Genomic DNA, 22243 nt, shown 5'->3' on the forward strand with positions numbered 1-22243 from the left:
ACTCGCTTCTCACATTTAGAACGCCAGTTCCCTTCCAGAAACAGCTCAGATGAGGCCTTTCTGATCATTCCTTTTGTTAGCCCTTTCTTCTTCTTCAAATTGCTTTGTATTATTTCTCTTCAGTACTTTGTAGTGTGTCTGCGTGTGTGCTGTTTCACTCCAGTGGAAAATCAGCACTTGTGTGCGTGTGTGTGTGTGTGTGTGTGTGTGTGTGTGTGTGTGTCTGGCACCTAGGCTCACTAATGCCTATTGAACTGAAGAGAAAGATCCATGGAACAGAAAACATACATTTCCGGCTTGATGGGTTTTTATGATGTACACTGCCCCTTTGTGTTTGGAACAGCTGAGGACTGAGGACCAGCTGTTGTGGGCTCATGGAAAACACCTAGGCTTGGAATGGGCCGGCTCTTTGTTACTGCTCTTAGCCACTTGCTTCCTGGGGAAAATCGCTTTTACATCTCCGTGTCTTGCACTTAGCACAGTGCCCAGCACATAGTGGGTACTTAATATGTGGTTTGTCCTTCATTCTCAAAGAGGGAGACGATGCCATGACGTGCTTCATAATTGTTTGTTGACTGACTGGCTGACCTGGGTTTCTTCCTGTATAGAAGGAGGGTTTTGGACTCCTACCAGCAGTGAGGATGATTCGAATTCAGCCCTTGCTAGCACAACCCTGCAGGGTGGGCTTCAAGGTTCTCTTTCTCCTCTTACTAGCTCTGAACTTCTCCTAAGGGCTCAGTTGAAGTTCGAGCCAGCGCGAATGGACTCTCTGCTCTCCTAGTTTCTCTAACTTTAGCCCCTTTTCACGGTTATCAGGAATCTCTTGGCCAGCCGCCATTCAGACTTGGCAGAATTCTCTGCTTCCTTGTTCTCTCACTCCTCGATTCTGCTCTCAGCCAATGGAGTGAGAATCTCCCTCGGACACCATTTTTTTATATTATCTTCTTGTCCACAAACCTATAGTGGCAACTTAGTGCCTTTAAAAGTAAAACTAATAAAGAACTTTAAGAAAAAAAGATGGCGCTCACTTCTGGGATCCTGGATTTAGAGGTGGGAGGGCCATTGAAGGTCATCCAGTCTGACCCCCTTGTCTGACAGGAGAAAACCAAGGCTGGGAGAGCGACTTACTCAAAGTCCCGCAAGTGGCAACAGAAGGTCTGGGATTTGAACTCAAGCCAGCATCTTTTCCATGGTAGCGTTCTGCCTCTGCTTTGGACTTAGGAGGAGCTATCTGTTTTCTAGCGGAACGCTTTCCAACATGCTTCCCTTTGTCCATTTTCCCATCTCATCTCTTCCAAGGTGGAATCTATGCTACACTGGCAAACCGTCTTTCTTTTCCCTTGTCTGTTCTTTCCTTGACGTACGCTGCTTCCTCTACCCATAGCGGATGAGGAATCCAATCCCTCCCCTCTTTTGCGGTCTGCCCTTCTGGCCCCCTCCCCTCTCCACGTCTTGCTCAGTGCACATTTCTCTCAGATTAGATCCACCTCAGTCTGTCCCAGGTCCTTGGTCTCCTTCCATTTTCATTACATCCCAATTGTTTTCCTTCTTTCTTATTTTTTTGGGGGAAGAGATCACAGGCATATTTTTCCACATGGTATTTTCTTCTCTAACTGGAGTTGAAGTTCTCTGATGTCATTTTCATGGGCGGCTAGGGGGTGCTGTAGTGCACAGAGCACCAGGCCTGGAGTCAGGAAGACTCTTCTTCCAGAGTTCAAATCTGGCCTCAGACACTTACTAGCTGTGCAACCTTGGGCAAGTCGTTTAACCTTCTTTGCCTCACTTTCCTTATCTGGAGAAGAAAATGGAAAACCACTCCATTATCTTTGCAAAGAAAAAAAAAAAACAACAACTCCAAATGGGGTCACAAAGAGTCGGGCGTGGACTGAACAACAATGACATTTTTCACAAAGTTTTGCTTACACTCGCTCAGTCTGGCCGTGGAATCCTGTGCTCTGCCCATGGCAGGTGATTAGGTAAGGGCTACCTAAAACTGTGTGTCCTCCCTTCTTAATCAAGTGGGAATCAAGTATTTATATTTGAGCACATGCCGAAATTAATAATCATCATTTCTTTTTTGGCTTGGCCCCAGAGAACAGAAATAGCAGCAGTGGATAGGAACTGCAAAGTGACAAATTTGGACTTAAGGGGAAAGGAAAACTTTCTGATAGTGAGAACTGTCCAAGCTTGGCACGGGCTGCCTGGGGATGGAGGGAGCCTTCCACTGCATGGGAGAGGGGGGGTCTTTAGGCCAAGGCCGGCTGCCCTCCGCCCCGCACTTAGCATAGCGTCCGTCACATAGTAGGTACTTAATAAACGGCAATTGACTGATGGATTGTCAGGGATGTTGTAGAGGGAATTCTCGTGTAGATCTTGGTTGGCCTGCCGAAGCCCCTTCTAAGCCCGATATTCCACCATCCTCGATCTCATCTTGAACCTCTCCTCCCCGATGTATTCCACAGACTAAATAAGCCTTCATTCTGCAGAGCTGTGAAACAATTTCTAACCTTTCCAGCAAGGGCTAAATGTGAATCATCCTCACTGCTGGTAGGAGTCCAAAACCCTCCTTCTATAGAGGAAGAAACTAAGGTCAGCCAATCAGTCAACAAACATTTTTTTTTTTTGGGCTAAGCAATGGGGTTAAGTGACTTGCCCAGAGTCACAACAGGTAGTAAGTGTCAAGTGTCTGAGGCCAGATTTGAACTCAGGTCCTCCTCATTCTAGGGCCGGTGTGCTGTCCTCTGGATCACCTAGCTGCCCCTCAGCAAACAATTCTTAAGAGATTCATTAAGAATGAAATCATTCAAAGAAGAACTACCCAGCATCCCTTCCCCTGGGTCTTTTAATATAGCTGTGCAATTCTGGGGCTGCCCACCTGTTCCCATGTTCATTGTCAGACTGACCCATCTCCATATCTGATCACCCCTTTCACAAGACGCAGCCTGGCATAGTGCCAGAAGCACTGAGTTCGAATCCGTTTTCAGATGTGTACTAGCTGTGTGACCCTGGATAGATCCCTAAACCTCACTGAACCTCAGCCTTCTCACCTGTAAAATGAGGGTGTTGGATTCAGAGGCCTCCCAGGGCCCTTCCAGTCCTAGACTGAAGGTCCACTTCTCTGTTTTTAACCATTTTAATCAGTAATTAAAATGCCACGGCCTACTCACCCCCACCACTGGCTTCTCCATCTTTCCATTACATCACAATTCTTTTGGGCTGATGGAAGCAAGTGATTCTAGGGGAGGTTGCTTTCCCCGGCTAGCTTGTTGGCCACTTGGGGCCAGTCTGTGCTTGGTGAAAGGCCTTTGCCTTTTTTGTTGTCCACCGGGTCCTTTGGCTACTGTTCTTTTCTCTCTTCCAGACTCAGCTCCTGATTGCCTTCTATGAGGAGCCTAGTCTTTTCCTTCCTTAAATAATTCATATTTTTATATAGTTATGCTATATTGCATTGACTTACCTGGGTGCTTCTGTTCTCTAACCACTCCCACACATAAATCACTTATTATTATTTATATTATTATAAATTATTATATATTATAATATATTATTATATTTTATATAATATACATAATATAATATATTATTATAATATATATTTATAACAATATTCTATTATTATGACACTTTCAGTGTCCCCAGAGAAGGTACCAGTCTGCATTGATGATTCAACTGGTCCATCTCTATTTGCCCTTTGTGTGACCTCCTGGTATCAGTCTAACAGGATGACTTTTGTTTTTCCCATTTTAGGGAATCGTGGGTAATTTGGCCAGTGGCAAGTCTGCACTGGTCCACCGGTATCTGACTGGCACATACGTTCAGGAGGAATCACCTGAAGGTAAGTTACGGGCGAGCTGCCCATCTACGGCTTGTGCCAATTTAATTGTTTTGTTTTATTGAATGTATTTGCAATCATCAATATACTCTAGCACTATCCCTCTCCCGAGGGAAAAAAAAAAATCCCTTATAAAAGCCTAAAAGTATAACTGGTGTTTCTGCAACTTAGTAGTCAGCAAGATGCATTTACTTGAGCTATTGGCGTAGTAGGGAAAGCTAGCTTTAAGCAGAGAGGTTGAATGTATTGCTTTCGTTTTGTAATGGGTTAGCCCTTGTCCACTGAATAGTTATTCCGATGGGGAATTTCCCTAATCCTGATGTCCTGTTTCCATAAAAATGTTTATGCGCTCTGTGCCACAAGGATGGGAGCATTTTTCCAACGATGGCAGAAGCACCAATCCCTCTCCCGGTCTAATTGGATCCCATGAGTTTCCCCCTGGAATATATTCAAAGCATTTAATTGGCATCGGGGAGAAAACGATTTCTTTTGGCCGCAAGCCTTTGAGTGACTTGATTCACGTGCTCCCAACCTTTTAATCGTTTTTTAAATTATTATTATTATTTTTTTTTTTTTTACGAGTAATTGAAATGGAAACAGTAATAACTGGGAGAGCTGCTTTCTAAGTCCTTGTAGCCAGGTCAGAACGCTCCCAAAGAAATGACAAAGCAAAGCCATTCTCAATGCTGTTGACTCCTTGTGATCTTTTCCTCCATCTCTGAGACACTGAATCTCTGGTTCCTTCCTTTTCTTACTGGCTGTTCCATTCTTTGCAGATGTGGATGCAGGTAACTATACGTTCCCTTCATGCAGCGCTTGTCTTGTTTGGAAGAGACAGGAGGCTCAGCTTCTGTTACTGTAGAATCCCGTCCCATCTCCCCCCCCCCCCCCCGCTCCTTGTTTTGTGTCATCATCCAAGTGCTTTTTCTTTCTTTTTTTTTTTTCTTTAGATTTTAAAAACATCTCACTGTTTCATCCCTTAGTTGTCTTCTTAGCAGTAGTTGTGAGCAGTTCCATATGTCTCCTGTAACACCTGTTTGCCGTTGTTAACTCCTGTCCTGGACGCTGTGTCTTACTCTGAACCTTAATTCCAACAGTCTTGGTGTTGCTCTCAGGGTGGGCTTTACTTTGCCCCGAAAGGTTAGCGACTGTGCTCTGAAGCTGGAGGTTTGATCCCAGCGGGGAGAGACCACCTGGAGTGTGGAGAAGGTGATGAGGACAGAAATTCGTGGAATATTACCAGTTAATCACCTACAAATGAGAATTGGACACAACATGCATTTATGAAGCAGTTTCGTGGTACCGGGTACCTTACTAGCCACTGGGGTTACCAAGACAAAAGTGAGGTGCATCCTGTCCCCAGAGAGCTTCAGGTTTTACTGGAGGAAACAAAAATGTTTGGTAATCTATAAATTCAGAGAGTAAGCAAAATAAATGCAAAGCAATTTCCGTGATAAAAGAGCTACTAGGAACAGGGGGATTTGGGTAAGGGTCATAGGAACACATCAGTGAAATGATAGGTCTGGTCCCTTCAGATTCCGTGGTCCCTTCTCAGTGGCACGATAGAAGAGATCCTTGTTCATGCAGGGATCGCCCACGTGGCTTTTGAAGTCCCTTCCGTCTCTGAGATTCTGGGAAATATCACCACATAAGGTAGCCCTGGACACCATACAGACTAGGTCCAGCTTTTATTCCATGCCAATCTAGAACTCTAGGAGAGCCCACTCAAGCCCACCTGTAACATGGCTTCTGGTACCATAGGAAAATGTGTATGATAGAAAAGGTCTGAATTGGGAGTTAATGGACCCCAGGTTCAAATCCTGGCATATGTATGTGTTACCTGTTTGACCTTAGGCAAGTCTTTTGACCTCTCTGAGCCTCAATTTCCTCTTGTATAACAAAGGTACTGGATTAAAGTAGACTTTCCTCTCTTGGAGGGGGAGGGGCATTCCTTGGTTATCTTTAAGCAGAGACTGAACAGTCACTCATTCAGTATTTTGTAGCAGAAATCCCTTCCTTTTTTTCTCATTTATTATGGATTGGACCAGATAGATGGTCACTGCGGCTCATGCCAACTCTATGATTCTATGACGAGGTGGTCTCTAAGGTTTCTTTCAGCTCCAAAGCTCTGAGCCTATGAGCGTATGCCATTGGTGTGCCCACAGTGCTGCCTCGTCATGGGAAGCCATGGTGGGTCTCCTGTATGGTGCCCGTTGTACATTCAAACCCCGGCCACCACTTTCCCGTTTTGCTGGCAGATCTCTTCTCTGTGGGTTTACTGGGGCCTCTTGCCCCCTCCTGCTCTTTATTATCATGCCAAAGTGTCCATTGTAGCCCGTGACAGTTTTCTCCTGTAGCTGCGTATTTGCGATCAAGGGCGTGGGATTGGCTTTGTGACATTCGTTGTCATTCAAGTGCCTGTCAGGGTCCGCAGAGCTCCTGGCCTGGCCCTCTGATTCACGGTTCGTCCTTTTGATGAGGCTAATCTCAGCTCTCCACATTTCTGCTGTAATTGTTCTTGCCTCTGGCCAAGTGATCAAGGAAGCTGCCTGCTTGTGATGGGGCGCTTCCTCAGGATTTGGGGGAGGAAGCCGGGAAGCTCGTTTTTCATCTGTTTCCCACCGTAATCTCGGTGCCGAGAAACCATCGGGTTCGACTGGGGCGATGGTCCCAGGCTGAAAGGTGGGTTTCGGAAGCACCTGTAGCTTTGATTTTTCCTGATCTTTTCTGGGGACCAGGACTTTTACCATTCACATACACACGTTTGATCAGCAGTGCAGGAGCAGGAACGTAGAAAATGCATTCTGGAGGAAAAAACTGAAAGGAGGAATGTTTGGGTAACAGATTTCTCAAGCTCTCTATCCACACAAGGATAAATCATGGCCCGGTGGAAAGAGCCCACATAGGAAGTCTGACGATGTCAGTTCAGACCCTGAGCCTGTTTGACCTTGAACAAGTCAATCTCCTTGAGCCTCGGCTCCCTTCCCTGTTATGAGAGGGGATTGGATTCAATGACAGGCTCTTGGGTCCCTCTCAGCTCCGTATTTCTGCTCCTTAGTCACTTAACCTGGCTCAGCCTCAGTTTCTTCCTCTGTAAAAAGAGGGGAGGGTGAACTCAATGACCATCTAAAACTTCTAGTTCTGTATCTGTGATTCTGAGTCAGCTTGTCAGAGCCTCCATTTTCTGCTCTGTAAAAAGAGGAGGTGAGCTTAGATGATCATCAGAGGCCCCTTTCAGCTTTTACCCTGTGCTCCCCTGAGACAACCACGTGTACACGAACACTCAGACACCCAGACGTGGGAAGCAGTTTAGAGGAATTGGAATTGGTCACCCAGGTCTATTCAGCAGGTATTTATTAAGCACCTACTATGTGGAAGGCACCTACTATGTGGAAGGCACCTGCTGTATGCCAGGGGCTGGGGTGACATTGCTCACACTGCCCTCCAGTCTACCTTCTCCTGAAGAGAAGACACGAATGCATGTCTTGCCTCTAGCTATGCATGTTACCCTAGGTAAGTCTCTTAACCTCTTAGTGCTTTAGGCCCTTCTAGGACTATAGATGGAGCAAGTCACTATGCCATTTGGTGCCTCAGTTTCTTCCTCTGTAAAACGAGAGCGTTGGACTCTGTTTCTATCCTATCTGTTTCTACATTTTTGTCCCTGTGATCTGCATGAGGTGGAGGGAGGGCTTTCTCTTTGTGCTGAAATCACGGGTCTTAACACCCTCAGCAGCCTCCCTCCCCAAGTACACACGCAGAGACACACATACCCTGAATTTAAGTGTTGAATTAATTGCAAAGCACTTGGTAGGAGCATGGTGTTAGGGGGAAATATACATGTATGTATGTATGTGTATGCGTGTGTGTATTTATGTGTGTATGTATGTATGCGTGCATGTGTGTGTGTCTGTGTGTCTGTGTGTATTGAAGGTGAGCTCTTATCAGCCTAATATTTAAACAGGAAATTGATTCCACAGTGTATTTAAAAGCCCAACCCTCCTTATGGTGGTGCCCAGAGAGGAGATAAGCTTGAATGTGACCACGACCTCTCTGGCTGAGCCCCAGTGTTTTCCCCACCACAGCTTGTGGGAGGTGACTTTGTGCCCGTCCTTCTGGTCGTTCAGGGCAGTTGAGGAAACCCTTATGAAGTACCTTCTCTATGGGAGACACATGCTGGGGAGCCCCCAGGAGAGCCCCCTGTGCCCCATTTAATCTCTTTCACCCCCTTTGTCTGTGTCCAGCCCCAGCGTCCCTCCCAGCTTGGTTCTGAGGCTGTGCTCGGCCCATGGAGGGGCCTAGGCCCCATTCAGAGCAGGGACCAACTTGGCTGGGCCTCTTTTGTCCCTGCTCTGCCATAACTCATCACATTCCCAGACTCGAAGTTGGCCTCACCACATCTCCGAGTTTCACAGCTTTAGTGCCGGGAAGGCCCTCAGGTCCTCTAGGTCACTTCCCTCATTTTCCAGAGAAGGAAACTGAGGCCCAGAGAAGGTCTTCCCCTTTGAGACTGTAGAGTTTATGTGTCATCTCACCCTTTCGAACTGAAGCTTCCGTAATAGATCCCTGACTGACCGACTGGTAACAGCAGGGCCGAGATCTGAACCAGGGTCTGTCCTCTGACTCCTGCTTCCACCCTCTGGCTGCTGAGTCCTGTCAGTTCCTCGCTGGCACGGGGATAGTGGGTGCTCCTGAGCCACTGGGTCCATCCCTGGAGTCAGGAGGTCTCGAGCCTGAAGCTCATTCCAGACTCTGAGCCAGTCACTCCACCTCAGTTCTCTAATCTAGACTCTAACCCTGGCCCTGATTCCCAGCCTCAGTGTCCCCATTTGCAAAATGGGTCTAATAATGACACTTCTTAGGGTTTCAGGGAGGCTCGAGGAAGAGATCTGCCGAGCGCTCATCACATCCACGTCAGGAGTCATTGCCACTAACAGGAGCAGTGTGGCCATTCATCCTCAGCCCCCTGAGAACGTTTGGCCAACGGGGGCCCTTTGGGAGGATCAGAACATCAGCCTGTTAGAGCTAAAGGGGGGCAGTAGAGGTGACCCTGCCTATCCACCCCTTTTATGGATGAGGCAACTGAGGCCCAGGAAATGAAGTGATTTGTCCCAAGTCACCCAGCTTGGATCGGAATCCGGCCTCTCGGGCTCCTGATCAAGCCCGTGCTATTCCCACTGTCAGGTGCTGACTCTCAGACCTCAATGCCTTTGTTAAAAGTCCTGAAACTTCGCCAGTTGGAGGGTGCTGGGTTGGGGTGCAGATATTATTAGCAAGGCGCATTTCCTTCACTCAGGTGTTCTAGGGCAGGAGACTGGCTGGCCTGCTTTCAGTCACAGGCCATCAGAGATGGGAGGAGCATGGGCCTGGTAATGGAGGGACAGCAGAAGGGTCAACGAGGGAGCTCTTTGCAATGAGCTCGGGAGTCCTCCAGTCTAATCCGTGAAGACTTACCAAGCACCTTTTGTGGGCCAGGCACAGGGGCACCAAGGGGGAAGGAAGCAGTGCTCCTTCCAGAGAGCTCAGATTTCTTCATTCAGTCAATGAAACAACACACATTTATTAAATGCCTTTTGTATGTCTGACGCTGAGCCAGGCACTGGGGAATGATAAGTAGACAAAATGAGATAGTCCTTACCTGCAAGGAGCTGACATTCTTCTGGCAAAAAGTGATGTGTACACAGGTAACTGGATACAAAATATGTTCCCAGAAATGCAAAGTAATTTGGGAGCGAGTTACAAACAGGAGAGGCTTCATGGTGGAGATGATGGCTGAGTTGAGCCTTGGCATGGTCATGTACCCATTTCTAGGTGGCTTGGGGGTGGGGTAGGGTGGGGTCATAAGCCTAGGGGTTTAGATTTAGAATAAAATAAGCCTTAGAGGACATATAGTCCAATATCCTTATTTTACAGATGAGTAAACTGAGGCCTAGAGAAGGGAAGTGACCTTCGATGCTACAAAGATACCAAGTGGGGTTTGGACCATTCCAAATCCTCCTTTTTTTACTGCATCACATCTGTCCTGCAATATGTTAGATTTTTAACTTGCCTGAAGAGTGAAAACAGAGAAATCTGCAGTTATCCCTGCGTGCTTGGAATTCCCAATTCTCTGATTCAGTTAGGCTCTTTGGACTCCACTTTAACATGTGCGATCTCAGAAACCCTAGGCACGTCACTTCAGACCTACTTGTCCGTGGAGTGGTGAGTGGACTTTACACTCTGAGGAAGTCACCCTTCCTTGACCTGTAATCTTGGAGAGGTTGCTGGGTTTTCTCCAATTGTTGGCTTCACTTTTCCAGACACCTAGTTCTGAAGCTGGGCGTCTCTGATATTCCCATCACAGCAGCTTGGGGAAAATACCCATTTCTGGCTAGGCTTGTTCCCTGAGTTGCTTTAGAAGTGATTCTCCATACATCTATCTGCCCAGAAGCATGTTTAGCAGATGTATCTATTAAAAATGTAGCGAGTGAGTAAAAGGGATCCATGCATCCAGAAAATAGTGTCATCTGGTGGTGGGTTGGGATTTTGTGTGTGTGTGATTTAGTTTTTAATAACCAGCCATGTGGTGGGTGCCCAGCATCGGGCTCCAGGGCCTGCTTCCTCGCGGGTGATCCAACGCACTTGCCAGCCATTTTTTCTTTAAAGTCAGTCTGCCTGGTGCCTTCGGTTTTCACATCAGTCATTTCTGGACTCTCCCTCCCCAACACACAGACATACACACGCCCATGCACATACACAGACACAGACACACACAGACACACACACGCACACTCGCGTGACTCCAGCCTGAATCGTCTGTATACCAAAATAAAAACAGTCCAGCAGAAACTTCCCACACAAGTTCCTGTGACTGATGAGGTTTACACATTCTGCCCAGTAGCTTTCTTTTTTATTTCTAAAAGCGTTATTTTATTTAATAGCAGGTTGGGTTTAATGTTCAAGGGAAAAAGCAGATATCCTAAAGCCTCACCAGCCTCAAGGTTGAATTAATTTGAAATCTCAGTTTACTGTTTAATTTTTAAGCCCAAATTAGCTCAACTCCTCCGGGCTTCCCTGTTTTCACTGAGGATGCTGCCATCCTTCCTGTCCAGTCCTCGGGGTCAGCTTTGTCTCCTCACTCTTCCTTTGTCAATGTATTGGTCCCTTTTACTAATTCACTGATAAAACCACCTCCCTACCCCCCAAAAAAACCAATATTAATTGCACGAGGACGTGTGGTTAGTGTCTATGTGAGACATATTTGCATATATATGTGTGTCCGATAGATATGGTGGTATATGTATATTTGTGTTGTGGGTCTGTCTTCAGATGACCTATGATTTCCTTGGCAGAGATCGGCAAGACCTGCGATTTCATAAATTGATGGGTATTTCAGGTGTGGAAACTCCCTCCACTGGAGCAAGTGTTTTATACCTCGTACAAAGATGTTTGAAGCTGGTCATGGCGCAGTGGATAGAGCACCAGGCCTGGGGTCAGGGAGACCAGAGCTCAGATCCAGTCTCCTAATACACACTAATGGGTGACATTGGCAAAGTCACTTACCCTCTGTTTGCCTCAGTTTCCTCAACTATAAAAGGAGAAACATAATGGCACCTACCTCTCGGGGTTGTTGTGAGGTTCAGATGAAATAAAGCATTTATGAAGTTTCAGTTCGACAGTTATCTCCCAAATGAGAAATTCGTTATGGGGCTGAAAGTGACCAGAAGGTTCATCTAGTCTCTGGCTTCCAGGCAGTGCATGGGAATCTCTCCCCTTCAGAGCAGGGGGTTTGATAATCACCATTAGTAACCTCTTGTTTCTTTGTGAAGGATGATAACGGAAATCTGAATTAGAGGCAGGGAAGGTTTTATGGGCTGCACTAGCTCCCCTGAAAGGACCTACTTGAAGACTATGGGGTTGAGTCTCGACTCTCACACTTAGGAGATGAGGGAAGACGGGTAAAGCGTTTAGCACTGTGCCTGGAACATAGAAGGTGAAGTATACATCATCATCATTATCATTATTATTAAGGCAGCTAGGTGGCACAGTGGATAGAGTGCCAGGCCTGGAGTCAAGAAGGCCTGAGCTCAAATCCAGCCGCAGACGCTTACTAGCTGTATGACCCTGGGCAAGTCACTTCACCTTGTTTGCCTCAGTTTCCTCATCTGTCAAATGAGCTGGAGAAGGAAATGGCAAACCACTACAGTATCTTTGCCAAGAAAACCCCAAAAGGGGTCGTGGAGAGTCAAACACAACCGAAACAACTGAACGACAACTTTATTATTGTTGTTGCTGTCTTCACATCATCATCATCATCATCACTTTAGTGTTAGAGAGAGGCCTAGGACACCGAGAGGTTAAGTTACTTGCCCAAGGTCTCACAGCCACGATATATAAGAGACAAAAGAGGAGCCCGTGTTTTCCTCATGCAGCGGCTGACTCCACCTCCTTTGCCATCCTGCCTCATTCACATTATGGACTAATCAAAATATAGGTAGCATTGAGAAAGCTGACATCTGTATCTGTGTGTGTCTGTTTTTATGTGCGCTTTAATGAATGATTGAAAAATGAAGTGAAAAAAAATTGTCCCTACTCTATGCTAAAGTCCTGGCTTAAGGTCTGCATTCCCTTCTCTGAGCGTGTCACTCCCCCGTGAGATAGGCAGTTATCGTCTATCCCCATTTTTCAGATGAGCAAACTGAGGCCCAGAGTGATGAGGTGATTGGCCGCTGGTCCCAGGTGAGGGTGGAGTTCAAAGCCCAGTCTCTCCTGGCTCCTGGTCCGGCTCACTCTCTGCTGTGATCATCCCGTTTTATGAAATGCTTCTTTGCTGTCGACGACCACTTTTTAGTTCTGAGTCTTTCGACGAGCCCCGTCCACCCATTCTGAGGCGGGTCTGTGTGATCCTGGGGGGAGGGGGATGATGCGGCCAAAACCCCTCACCCTAGAGCCCTGGACACTTCTCACAGCCCGTTCCCCCCAGCAGCCCCAAGAGGACGTGTTTCTGCCGTTAATTATATTGCTTCCCATTGGACATGCTTTATTTGGGTTTTTAAACTCTGCAGAAAGGTCCTTTCACATGGGAAAAATATTCCTTCAGAATGGCTTCCTCACAGGAAATCTGAGAAAGCACTTGAACTTTTGTTCCTGGCCTGTCCGTGGCCCTCAGCCTCGTCCTCTGTCCCTCTGCGGCCCCTCTCTCTTCCAGGGCCTCGCTCTGGGTCTGCCTCTCTATGGCCCCTCCTCCGCTCTGGCCCCTGCCCTCCCGCTGGAGTCCAGGGGGCTGTCACCCCTCGGGGGGCAGGGAAGCGAATGTGGGGGTGAATGCGGGCTCCTCCCTGGGATTCCTTGTGCTCACACAGTTAATGTTCCCCCAATGATTTTTCCTTCAGTCATTTATCCTGGTAATTAATGGCAAAAGCAGGAAAGCAGTTCAGGATGATTCTCTCTTGAGAAACAGATGCAGGAGGCTATAAACTGGTGGTGACCTTCCCCTGCAGATTCCTCCAGATGTGTGCGTACTTGGTGGCTGAAATATCTGATCAGTCAGTACAAAATATATTCTAAGTAAAATATGAAGTAATTTCATGAGTGTATTAACACGAGAGGATTAGGAAGTGCCTCTGATGAGAGGTAACCAAATTTTTAAAACATGGTGCCCCATTTCCTATGGCCTACTCCTACCCAGAGGAGTAGGGAATTCTGACTGTCCAGTGTCAGATAAAATTTATTTTCATTGCAATGAAACATGAACATTGGCCCAAGGCTTTATATTATCCACACTCAGGTCGGTTCTAATTGTCTCCCAACTTGCATTTGTGAAATGGTGCCCTTAGCAGAAATGCCAATCTGAATCTTCAAAATTCATTAATGAAGATAATATTCCTCATATTCCAGCTTTGAATTTTGCTTGTCTAATCAACCTACAACCCAGTTTATTTAATTACCTGTGGTTAATATGCTATTGAACTTCCTGGACACTTATTAAAGACAGCTAGGTGGTGCAGTGGATAGAGTCAGGAAGATCTGAGTTCAAATGTGACCTCAGACACTTATTAGCTGTGTGACCCTGGGCAAACATTTAACCCTGCTTGCCTCAGTTTCCTCATCTGTCAAATGAGCTGGAGAAGGAAATGGCCAAACCCTTCCAGTATCTCTGCCAAGAAAACCCCAAATGGGATCATGAAGAGTCAGACATGACGGAAACAACTGAACAGTAGCAACTATTGAAAGGAGCCAGAGAATAAATAATTTGAGATGACTCCTAGGTGATGTTGTAGGGAGTGATAGTTTAATGAATTGAGGTGACCAAAAACTTGAGTCATTGGTTCTGCCTAAGAGTGCTCGAGGGTCAGCAGATTAATATTCTGCTACTGCATAGAGGTCCTTGAAAAATGAAAAGGAAAGAAAATTACCTCTAGCTTTATTTTTAATTAGAATGACTAAAGATCTTAGCTCTAGAGCTGGAAGGAGCCTCAGACACCCAACCCCCTCCTTTTCCAAATGAAGAAGTTGAATTCAAAGGTCAAGTGACTTCCCCAAGGCCACACAGACAGGAAGCCTCAGGGTGGGATTCAAATTCAGTCTCTGACTCTGTAGCCCGTATCTTTTTCATTTCACTTCTTGGGACTAACTGGATTTTACAATTTTAAAGTATATCTCTTACAATAGTTTTCTTAAAGGCTTCTCAATTTCCTTTTAAATAATAATTGATAATTAGGCTCAGGTTTTTAGGGAATGTCATTTCTTATGGCAGCTTCCATTGCTTTGCTTTTTGGCATATTCTGTTCCATTCCCTTTTGCAGTTCTTGTGACTGAAGAATAATCTTGTGTTTCCTTCTATTTGAAGATCATTCTCTTGTCCTCTTCCAATTTTTTTTTTATTTGTCATTGAATTGTTCAATTTAACCACTGGATCTTGGAGCTTGAATTGTGTGTTTTATGGATTTTTTTTTTTTTTTGCCTTGAAAATTATTTGTGGATTCTCTCTATTAAGGCCTTGCTGTCAGCATTCAGAAGTTCTGGCCCATTTTCTTGCATTATTTCCTTCATTGTAGTATTCATGACTTTTAAAGTTTTTTCATGTTATTTCAAAAAACAATAATTCTTAAGTTATTTCTGCATGTCCTGTCTTTTTTTATCCTGTCACTTTTACTTAAGTAATAATTAAAGGAAGTCAACATTTCAGTGAAAAAAAAAGTGCAGAACTTTTAATCATAGAACCTGAGTTCCAGTCCAGATTTTGCCCTTTACAACCTAGGTGACTTTTACTGTTTCACCTCTTGTGGGCTCAGTTTACTAACTTGTAAAAGGAAGGGCTTAGACCAGATAGCATCAGGTTCCCTCAGAGAGCTCAACCTGTGATCACACCATGCTGTGATTTCTTCCCGGCTGTTTATCTTTGAATGAATGTAGAAGTATTAAGTGCTAAGCACCAGGGATACAAATTAAAAAAAAAAATAAAAAAACCAACAACACAGAACTGAGACAGTCCCTGCTTTCACAGACCTAATACCCTAACCAGAGGGGACAACAGAGAAATACATCATCTCTCCTGAAGATGTGATATAACAGTTCGAAATGGAGTTTGGTTCTTTGGGATGTGTGTGTGTGGGGGGGGGGGTTCATCCTTGATTTTCTCATACCCGTTTTACAGATAGAGGAAACAGGGGCTCAGAGTTGGCAAGTGACTTGTTTGCGCAGGGTCATAAAGTTAATGTATATCAGAGCCAAGATTCCATCTCCGGCTCTCCTGACTCCCAAATCCCATGTTCTTTTCCCCATACCATGTTGTCATAGGTAGTCAATCAACAAACATTTATTAAGTGCTTACAATATGCCAGGCAATGTGCTAAGTGCTGGAGTACAAAGGAAGTTGAGGGTCAGTCTCTAATAGGGGGAGACAGCATATGGCACACAGGAAAAATTGGAGATACCCCACAGATGGAAGGCACCAGCATTAAGGGGGTTTGGCCGAGTGAGATTTTAGCTGGGATTTGGAGGAAGCCAGAGGTTGAGATGAGGGCATGGGACTGTCCCTTGAAAATATCCCAAGTCAAGAGAGGAGCAGCCAGAAAGATAATGCCACTGGATTGAAGATTCTGTTGGAGTGAGTTTGGTAAAAGAACACTGGAAAGGTTGGGGGAGGGAGGGTATGAAGAGCTTTGAAAGGCAAACAGAAGATTTTATTTTTGATCCTAGGTGTGATAAGGAGCTGCTAGAGTCTGTTGAGTAAGGAGATAACATGGTCTCACATGTGCCTTAGGAAGATCTCTTTGGCAGTTAAATGGAGGATGGACTGGAGGGAGAGGCTTGAGGCAGGCAGACCCCCCCCAGCAGCTCTTGTCATAGTCCAGGCATGGGGTGATGAGGCCCTGAACCAGCATTAGGGCAGAGTCAGAGGAAAGAAGGGGGCACATGTTAGGAAATTAAAAATCCATAGGACTTGACCACAGATGGGATGAGGCTGGGGTGACAGAGAGTGAGAAGCCGAGAATGACCGGGAAGATGGCGGTGCGTTTGGCAGTAATGGAGAAGGAAAGAAGAGGGGAGGGTTGGGGGTGGGAGGTGAGGGAAGATAATGAGCTCTGGAATCATCTGGTAGGGAAAGGAAAGACTTTGAAAACTTAACAAAAGGGTTTTTGGGCCAGTCATCTGCTTTTCTCCTTGCTAATGAGAAATTCTAAAGTATCATTTTCTTTTGAAGTTTTTAGAATTCAACAACCAATAATTTATTGAAGAAAAAATATGATCTGTTTCAGGAGCTGTCATTTTACTGCATTGGTCTATTGATTGATTAAAAAACAATCCTTTTCTTTTTTTTAAGTGCATTCTCTTGTGAAAAGGATAATAGCTTTTGCAGATGCCCCCATGTGGCTGTTAGACCCTCTGCATATTGTGAGCCACCGGTCTGCTTTTGTTTATACGTGATAACTTCTCTTATCAGTATTGATTTTTTATGCTAAGTGCTTTTGAGCTCAACATATCAGGTTAGCAAGTTGCGGTGGATAAAGAATTCCAGATTTGATTAAAAATAAAATTTTTAAAAGCTCAGTTTGAACTTTCTTCCAAGACCTCCGTGTGTATGATCTTGAAGGTCAATTGAACTTGACCTGAGCTATCTATCCTGTTAATATTCCCTAAAAAGTGTTAGCGTGATTATTGATCCTGAATTCCCGAGTTCTTTACAGATGTTTATTGAGTCATTAAGACAGAGGTAGACACGCACAACCAGCAAGATTAATTTCGTTATCTCTTGTCCAGTGCTATCTGACTCTTTTTATCTTACTTAGAAGTGGGTGAGCTAAAGTGATGGTGTTCAGTTGTGGTGGCCTCAGGTGACCCTGTGCAGTCCCTCTCCAGTTCATCCATGGTCATTGACCTGGAGAGTTTTAGACCTTAGAATTCGCTGCCTCCAGCATCCCAATCTTCTCTTGTTACTAACATTGTCTGTTCATGTCTCATTCCACTTCATGGTCTTGACTGTAAAATAGAGAGCTTAGAAATAAATTGGCGGAGCAGATGAAGTGTGATTTAATTACATTTTAGTAAACAAATATGTTACCAATAATCATGGTTCCCATCCACGAAAATAATAGTCCATCCAAAATTCCTGTTAAATGTCACCATGTTGGACTTTGCCCAAAGCACGATTTTAACACAATACTGGGTTTTCTGCAGATTTTGAATGTGGCTGAAAATTCAGAGACAAGAGCAGATAAAAATGTCTTCTTTGGCTATTTGATGATTAAGAACTCTAAGAGGAAAATGGGAATGGATGGTCAAAAGTTGGGCCTTGGGGTCTTTTCTGATTTAAAATACTGTGATTCTCAAATTGATTAAACTTTCTGGGTCTCATCTTTAAAAAAAAAAAAAACGAGAAAATTGGCCTTGGGGATCCCCAGAGTCCCTCCCAGCCTCGCATCCTAGGGAATCATCTGGTCTTCTCTTCCAGATTTGCCAAGTGCCACATAGTCTTTGGAGCTCCGAGGAACCCCACCTCCCCTAGACCTACTTCCTCCTTGCTTCTTAAGTAACTCTCTAAGCTTTGTCTGGGTACGTGCGCTAATGTAAAACAGTTTACAAAGTATCTTGTGTCATCTTGCCTGTTGTCATGGTATTGACACAAACACCCAGTCAAATTACCATTCCCTTCTATCCCCCTTTCCTTATAGACATCTTTGGTTTCTTCCACAATTTCTGCCTGAGAAATTCTCAGGTTGGCCCTGGGGAGAGATGGAGACTTTGACGCCCCCCTGCCCCCAGATCATACGGAGATATATGTGGAAGGGAGGCTCTGGCAAATGGAGGTTTCTGGGGGAGTTTTGTAGGAACTCCAAAGGCCAGCCTTAGAGATAAAACCATAACCCCCATGAATTATGCTTGGCTCTGACTTTCAGATAAGGAGCTAAACCCCATTCTGGGCCTGCTCCAGGGTATCTGAGGCATCAAGACAAGAGCAGCCCAGGGAAAGCTAATTAAATAAAGTTAGTCACAGAGGTCTTGAATGAAATTCGTCCTATGCTTAGGCCAGGTGCCTAGGACAGTGCTCAGCACCAGATTGGCCACTGATGTGCCTTGTCTCATGGGGGAGACCCGAGGGACGTTGGCAGCTGCACACAGCCTGTCTCCTAACGACTGCGTGAATCACAGGCACAGAGGTCTTCTGATGTGAGACGTTTATTCCTACTTTGCCAGGCTGCCTGGGAACCAGCATGGCCAAAGTCTCCTCTCCATTAGTGCTGTCCTCATCCAATGATTCCATCTATGAGATGCGTCAGGGCGTCTGACAGATCTCCCATTTCCTCCGTCAACCAGCCTTTTTATTCGTGTTCCCTCTCCCCCCTCCTTCCTCTTCTTTCTTTCCTTCCTTTCCCTTTCTCTCCATCTGCCTTTGCCTCTCTCTCTTCCCCTTCCCCATCTTTCTCGTTCCTCTCTGTCTTTACTCCTACCATTCTCTTCCCCCTTTTTCTTTCTCCTTTCCTTATCTCTCTCTCCTCTTTTTCTGTCCCTTTCTGTCTCTTCTCTCTCCCCCTTTCATCTCTCTTCCTCTTTCACTTCTCCTTCCCTCCTTTCAGCCTTCTTTCCTCTTTCTCCCCCTCTTCCATCCCCTGTCTCCTCCCCCTCTCTCATCTCTCCTTTGTCTTCCCCCATCCTTCTCGCCTCGCTCTCTTTCTCCTTCTATCCCTTCTGCCTCCATTTCTACCCTCTCTCTTTCTTTCCCCTCCCTTTATCCCCTTCAATATTGCTCCATCTGATGTGCCTGGGTCCCTCCATCCTTCACCTTCCCTTCCCATCAGCCCCTCAGCCGCCATGCTGCGTCCCCCCTTTTGGTGCACACTCAGTTTGACCCCTCCCAGATCATGACCTTTCGGCTCCCCTCATCTCCCGGCTCCTGGCCCCTTGGTTCCTACAATACTGTCCTCTCCTTCTTTTCTTCGTATATATTTGAACAGCCTTTCTCTCCATCGTCATCTATTTCCCGTCCCCTACTGAGGGGTGTCTCCTGAACTTTTGTCCTAGGTCTCTCTCTCCTTTTCTCTCTTTATCGTCTCTCAGGTTAGACTTTTTAATCATCTCTAGTCAAGGTGCTAGAAGCTAAGAGATACAAAGATCTTAAAACATTCCAAAAAGAAAACAACATTTTTGTCTTCAGGGACTTTCTATGGGGCATGGGGCACACAGGCAGCACAGGGCGTATACACACAGGTGTAGAAAGGCTTCCTGGCCCTGGACAGGGAGTTTCCAATCCTCTCTCTGATGTTCGCTAGCTGTGTGACTGTGACAAGTCACACAACCTCTCTGAGCCTACGAGATGGGCCTCAAAGGTTCCTTCCAACTCTAAACCAATGATCCGATGTGTCTACAATTTGACAAGGGAAACTAGGGAAAAGGGAGTAATGTGAATCCAATCTTTAAATGTAGACGAGAGCTGGAATATAGGCTTGAAAGGCAAGGCTCATGAGCTTGAATTTTTAATTAGAGGTGGCTACGTAGAACAAATATATCTCAACTCCCTAAACACTCGTGACAGCTAGCAAAAGTGGGTCAGTCATATAGGACCTGAGTTCTTATTCTGCCCTGATACATACCAGCTGTATGACCTTGGGCTAGTCACTTAACCTCTGCCTCGGACTCTCCTATCTATAAAATGCTATCTATAAAATAGTACAACCCCTTCTTCCCCCAGGTTCTTGTAAGGAAAGTGCTTTGTAAATCATAGAATTCTGCATAAATGTGATGAATTGGTAAAGTCTGATTACCTTGCCTTCCCCAACTCAGACCTTGCTGCCTCTTCTGAGACCTTGTGACCGGCCTTCTCATAAGGCATAAGGTAGTAATTATTAATAATAGACAGCATTTATATGTAATTTTAAGATTTATAAAGAACTTCCTAAATTACCCCATTTGATCTTCACAGCAATCTGGGAAAGTAGGTGCTATTCTCATCCCCATTTTATAGATGTAAGAACTGAGGCAGTCAGTGTCTGAGGCCAAATCTGAACTCACATCTTCCTGACTCCAGGGCCAGTCCTCACTCTGTAACACGACTTAGCTACCTCTCTAGAGAGTGGATCCGTAGCTAGAAAGGGTGTCAGAGCCTCTAATCCAATCCTCTCATTTTAAGCCAAGATCCAGAGAGAACAAGAGAAGTCACACAAGTGGTAAGTAGCAGAGCTGGGATTCGAACCCTTGTCCTCTGCCTCTTTATGTGACTCTGTTCCTCCCCCTCACCTGTACTGGGCAGGGGTTGTAACCCGCGCCCTCATGTCTACTTTAGCCATCAACTCCCTGCTCTGTGCCCCTTTGGGCTCACTTAGCCTGAGGACTTCATTTTGCAGATGAGAAGACTGAGTCCGGGTTAGATTAAGTGACTTGAGTTTGCTGGGCAGTGAGATAGCTATTCTTCCCAGTTCCCAGGCCTCTGCTTTCCCCCAGACCGGTGCTGAAGTCCCACCTACTGCCCGTCACAATCTGTCTCACAGACATTTTGTGATTTGGGTGGATGTGTGATTTCATCAGGATGGAGACTCCTTCCTCATCAGGAGGCAGCTCCTCCACCCCACCACGTCCCAAGTGATCCTTGTGTGTGATTTCCCATCATGCCTTCCTAAGGTCAGGCTGGTGTAATGGAAAGAGCCCTGAACGTAGTAGAGTCAACAGACTGGACTTCAAACCATACGGTAACCAGCCATGTGACTAGAAATGCTGCCTCTGTTTTCCCACCTGTAAAGTGGAGATAGGGCTGCAGTGCCTGCCTCATAGGAGTGTTGTAAGTGTCCAATAAAACAGGGCATGGAGAGGGCTTTGTGAACCTTGGAGGACCAGCCAAGTGCCAATGTCTGCTCTAATTCTTGTCCTCTGGCTCATCTTCTATTGAGTGGGTTCAGAGACACAGAACTGGGACAAGTCACTGTCCTGTTCTCCATGGCAACCTCTTGTGCATATGGATCGAATTATTATCATCACTGTAGTTCTTAGCTTGCAATTCACTAAAAATACAGGGACACAAGTTTGCCTTCAGCTGACTTGTCCGAATTCTCTTGGGGATATCTCTGGTAGCTGAAAGGGTGGTGGGGATGTAGACCTTGTGCTGTTCCCAAATGGTCTTTGTTTCTTTGGCTAGATCTCTATATTTGGAGAACTTTTCATTCCACACAGATTGGAAAATATGACAACTTATATTAAAAATGTTGTTCTTACGTGTTTGTGTGTCGGTGTTCTGACTGGGAGTTTGGAGGTATGTAGGCATGTTGGCATTGACTGTGAGACCCTGGGTAAGTCACTTAGCTTCTTAGTGTTGCAGGCCTCTCTACCACACTAACGTAGAAGTAGGAGTAGTGGTAGTGGCAGCTAGGTGGCACTTTAGTGGTTAGAGCTCTGGGCCTGGAGTCAGGGGGACCTGAGTTCAAATTCACCCTCAGACTTCCCAGCTGTGTGACCTTGGGCCAGTCACTTCATCCTGTTTGCCTCAGTTTCTTTATCTATAAAATTATCTGGAGAAGCAAATGGCAATCCACCTTTTGGTGGTTTATCTTTGCCAAGAAAATCCTATGAAAAAACCAGGGTCGTGGAGAGTTGGACATGACTAAACAATTTAAAACAAAAAAGTAGTAGTGGTAGTGGTGGTAGTAGTAGTAGTAGTAAAATGATAATAATAATAATAATAATAATAATAAAGCTAGCGTTTATATGACACTTCTATGCCAGGCACTGTGCTAAGCACTTTACAAATATTATCTCATTTTATACTCACAAGAACCCTGAGAGGTGGATGCTATTTTTATCCCCATTTTACAGTTGAAGGAACTGAGGCAGACAGAGGCAATGTCTGAGGCTGAATTTGAACTCACATATTCCTGACTCCAGGCCTAGCGCTCTGTCCACTGAACCACCTTGCTGTCTCAAGATTAATTAGCTAAAATAGGAAGTTTT

General features: G+C 45.5%; 1 protein-coding gene across 5 annotated transcripts in view; it reads left to right on the top strand.

Annotated features, from left to right (window-relative positions):
- Nucleotides 1-22243, top strand: part of LOC114040256 (arf-GAP with GTPase, ANK repeat and PH domain-containing protein 1) — a 414344-nt gene that overhangs the window by 283116 nt on the left and 108985 nt on the right. For all 5 annotated transcript variants that reach the window (XM_027858294.1, XM_027858290.1, XM_027858292.1 and 2 more), the window contains exon 3: nucleotides 3748-3835. In XM_027858294.1, the coding sequence (XP_027714095.1) occupies nucleotides 3748-3835 (88 nt within the window). The remainder of the gene's footprint in view (nucleotides 1-3747; nucleotides 3836-22243) is intronic.

This window comes from Vombatus ursinus, unplaced genomic scaffold, assembly GCF_900497805.2.
Source record: "Vombatus ursinus unplaced genomic scaffold, bare-nosed wombat genome assembly UNPS02012901.1, whole genome shotgun sequence".
NCBI lineage: Eukaryota > Metazoa > Chordata > Mammalia > Diprotodontia > Vombatidae > Vombatus > Vombatus ursinus.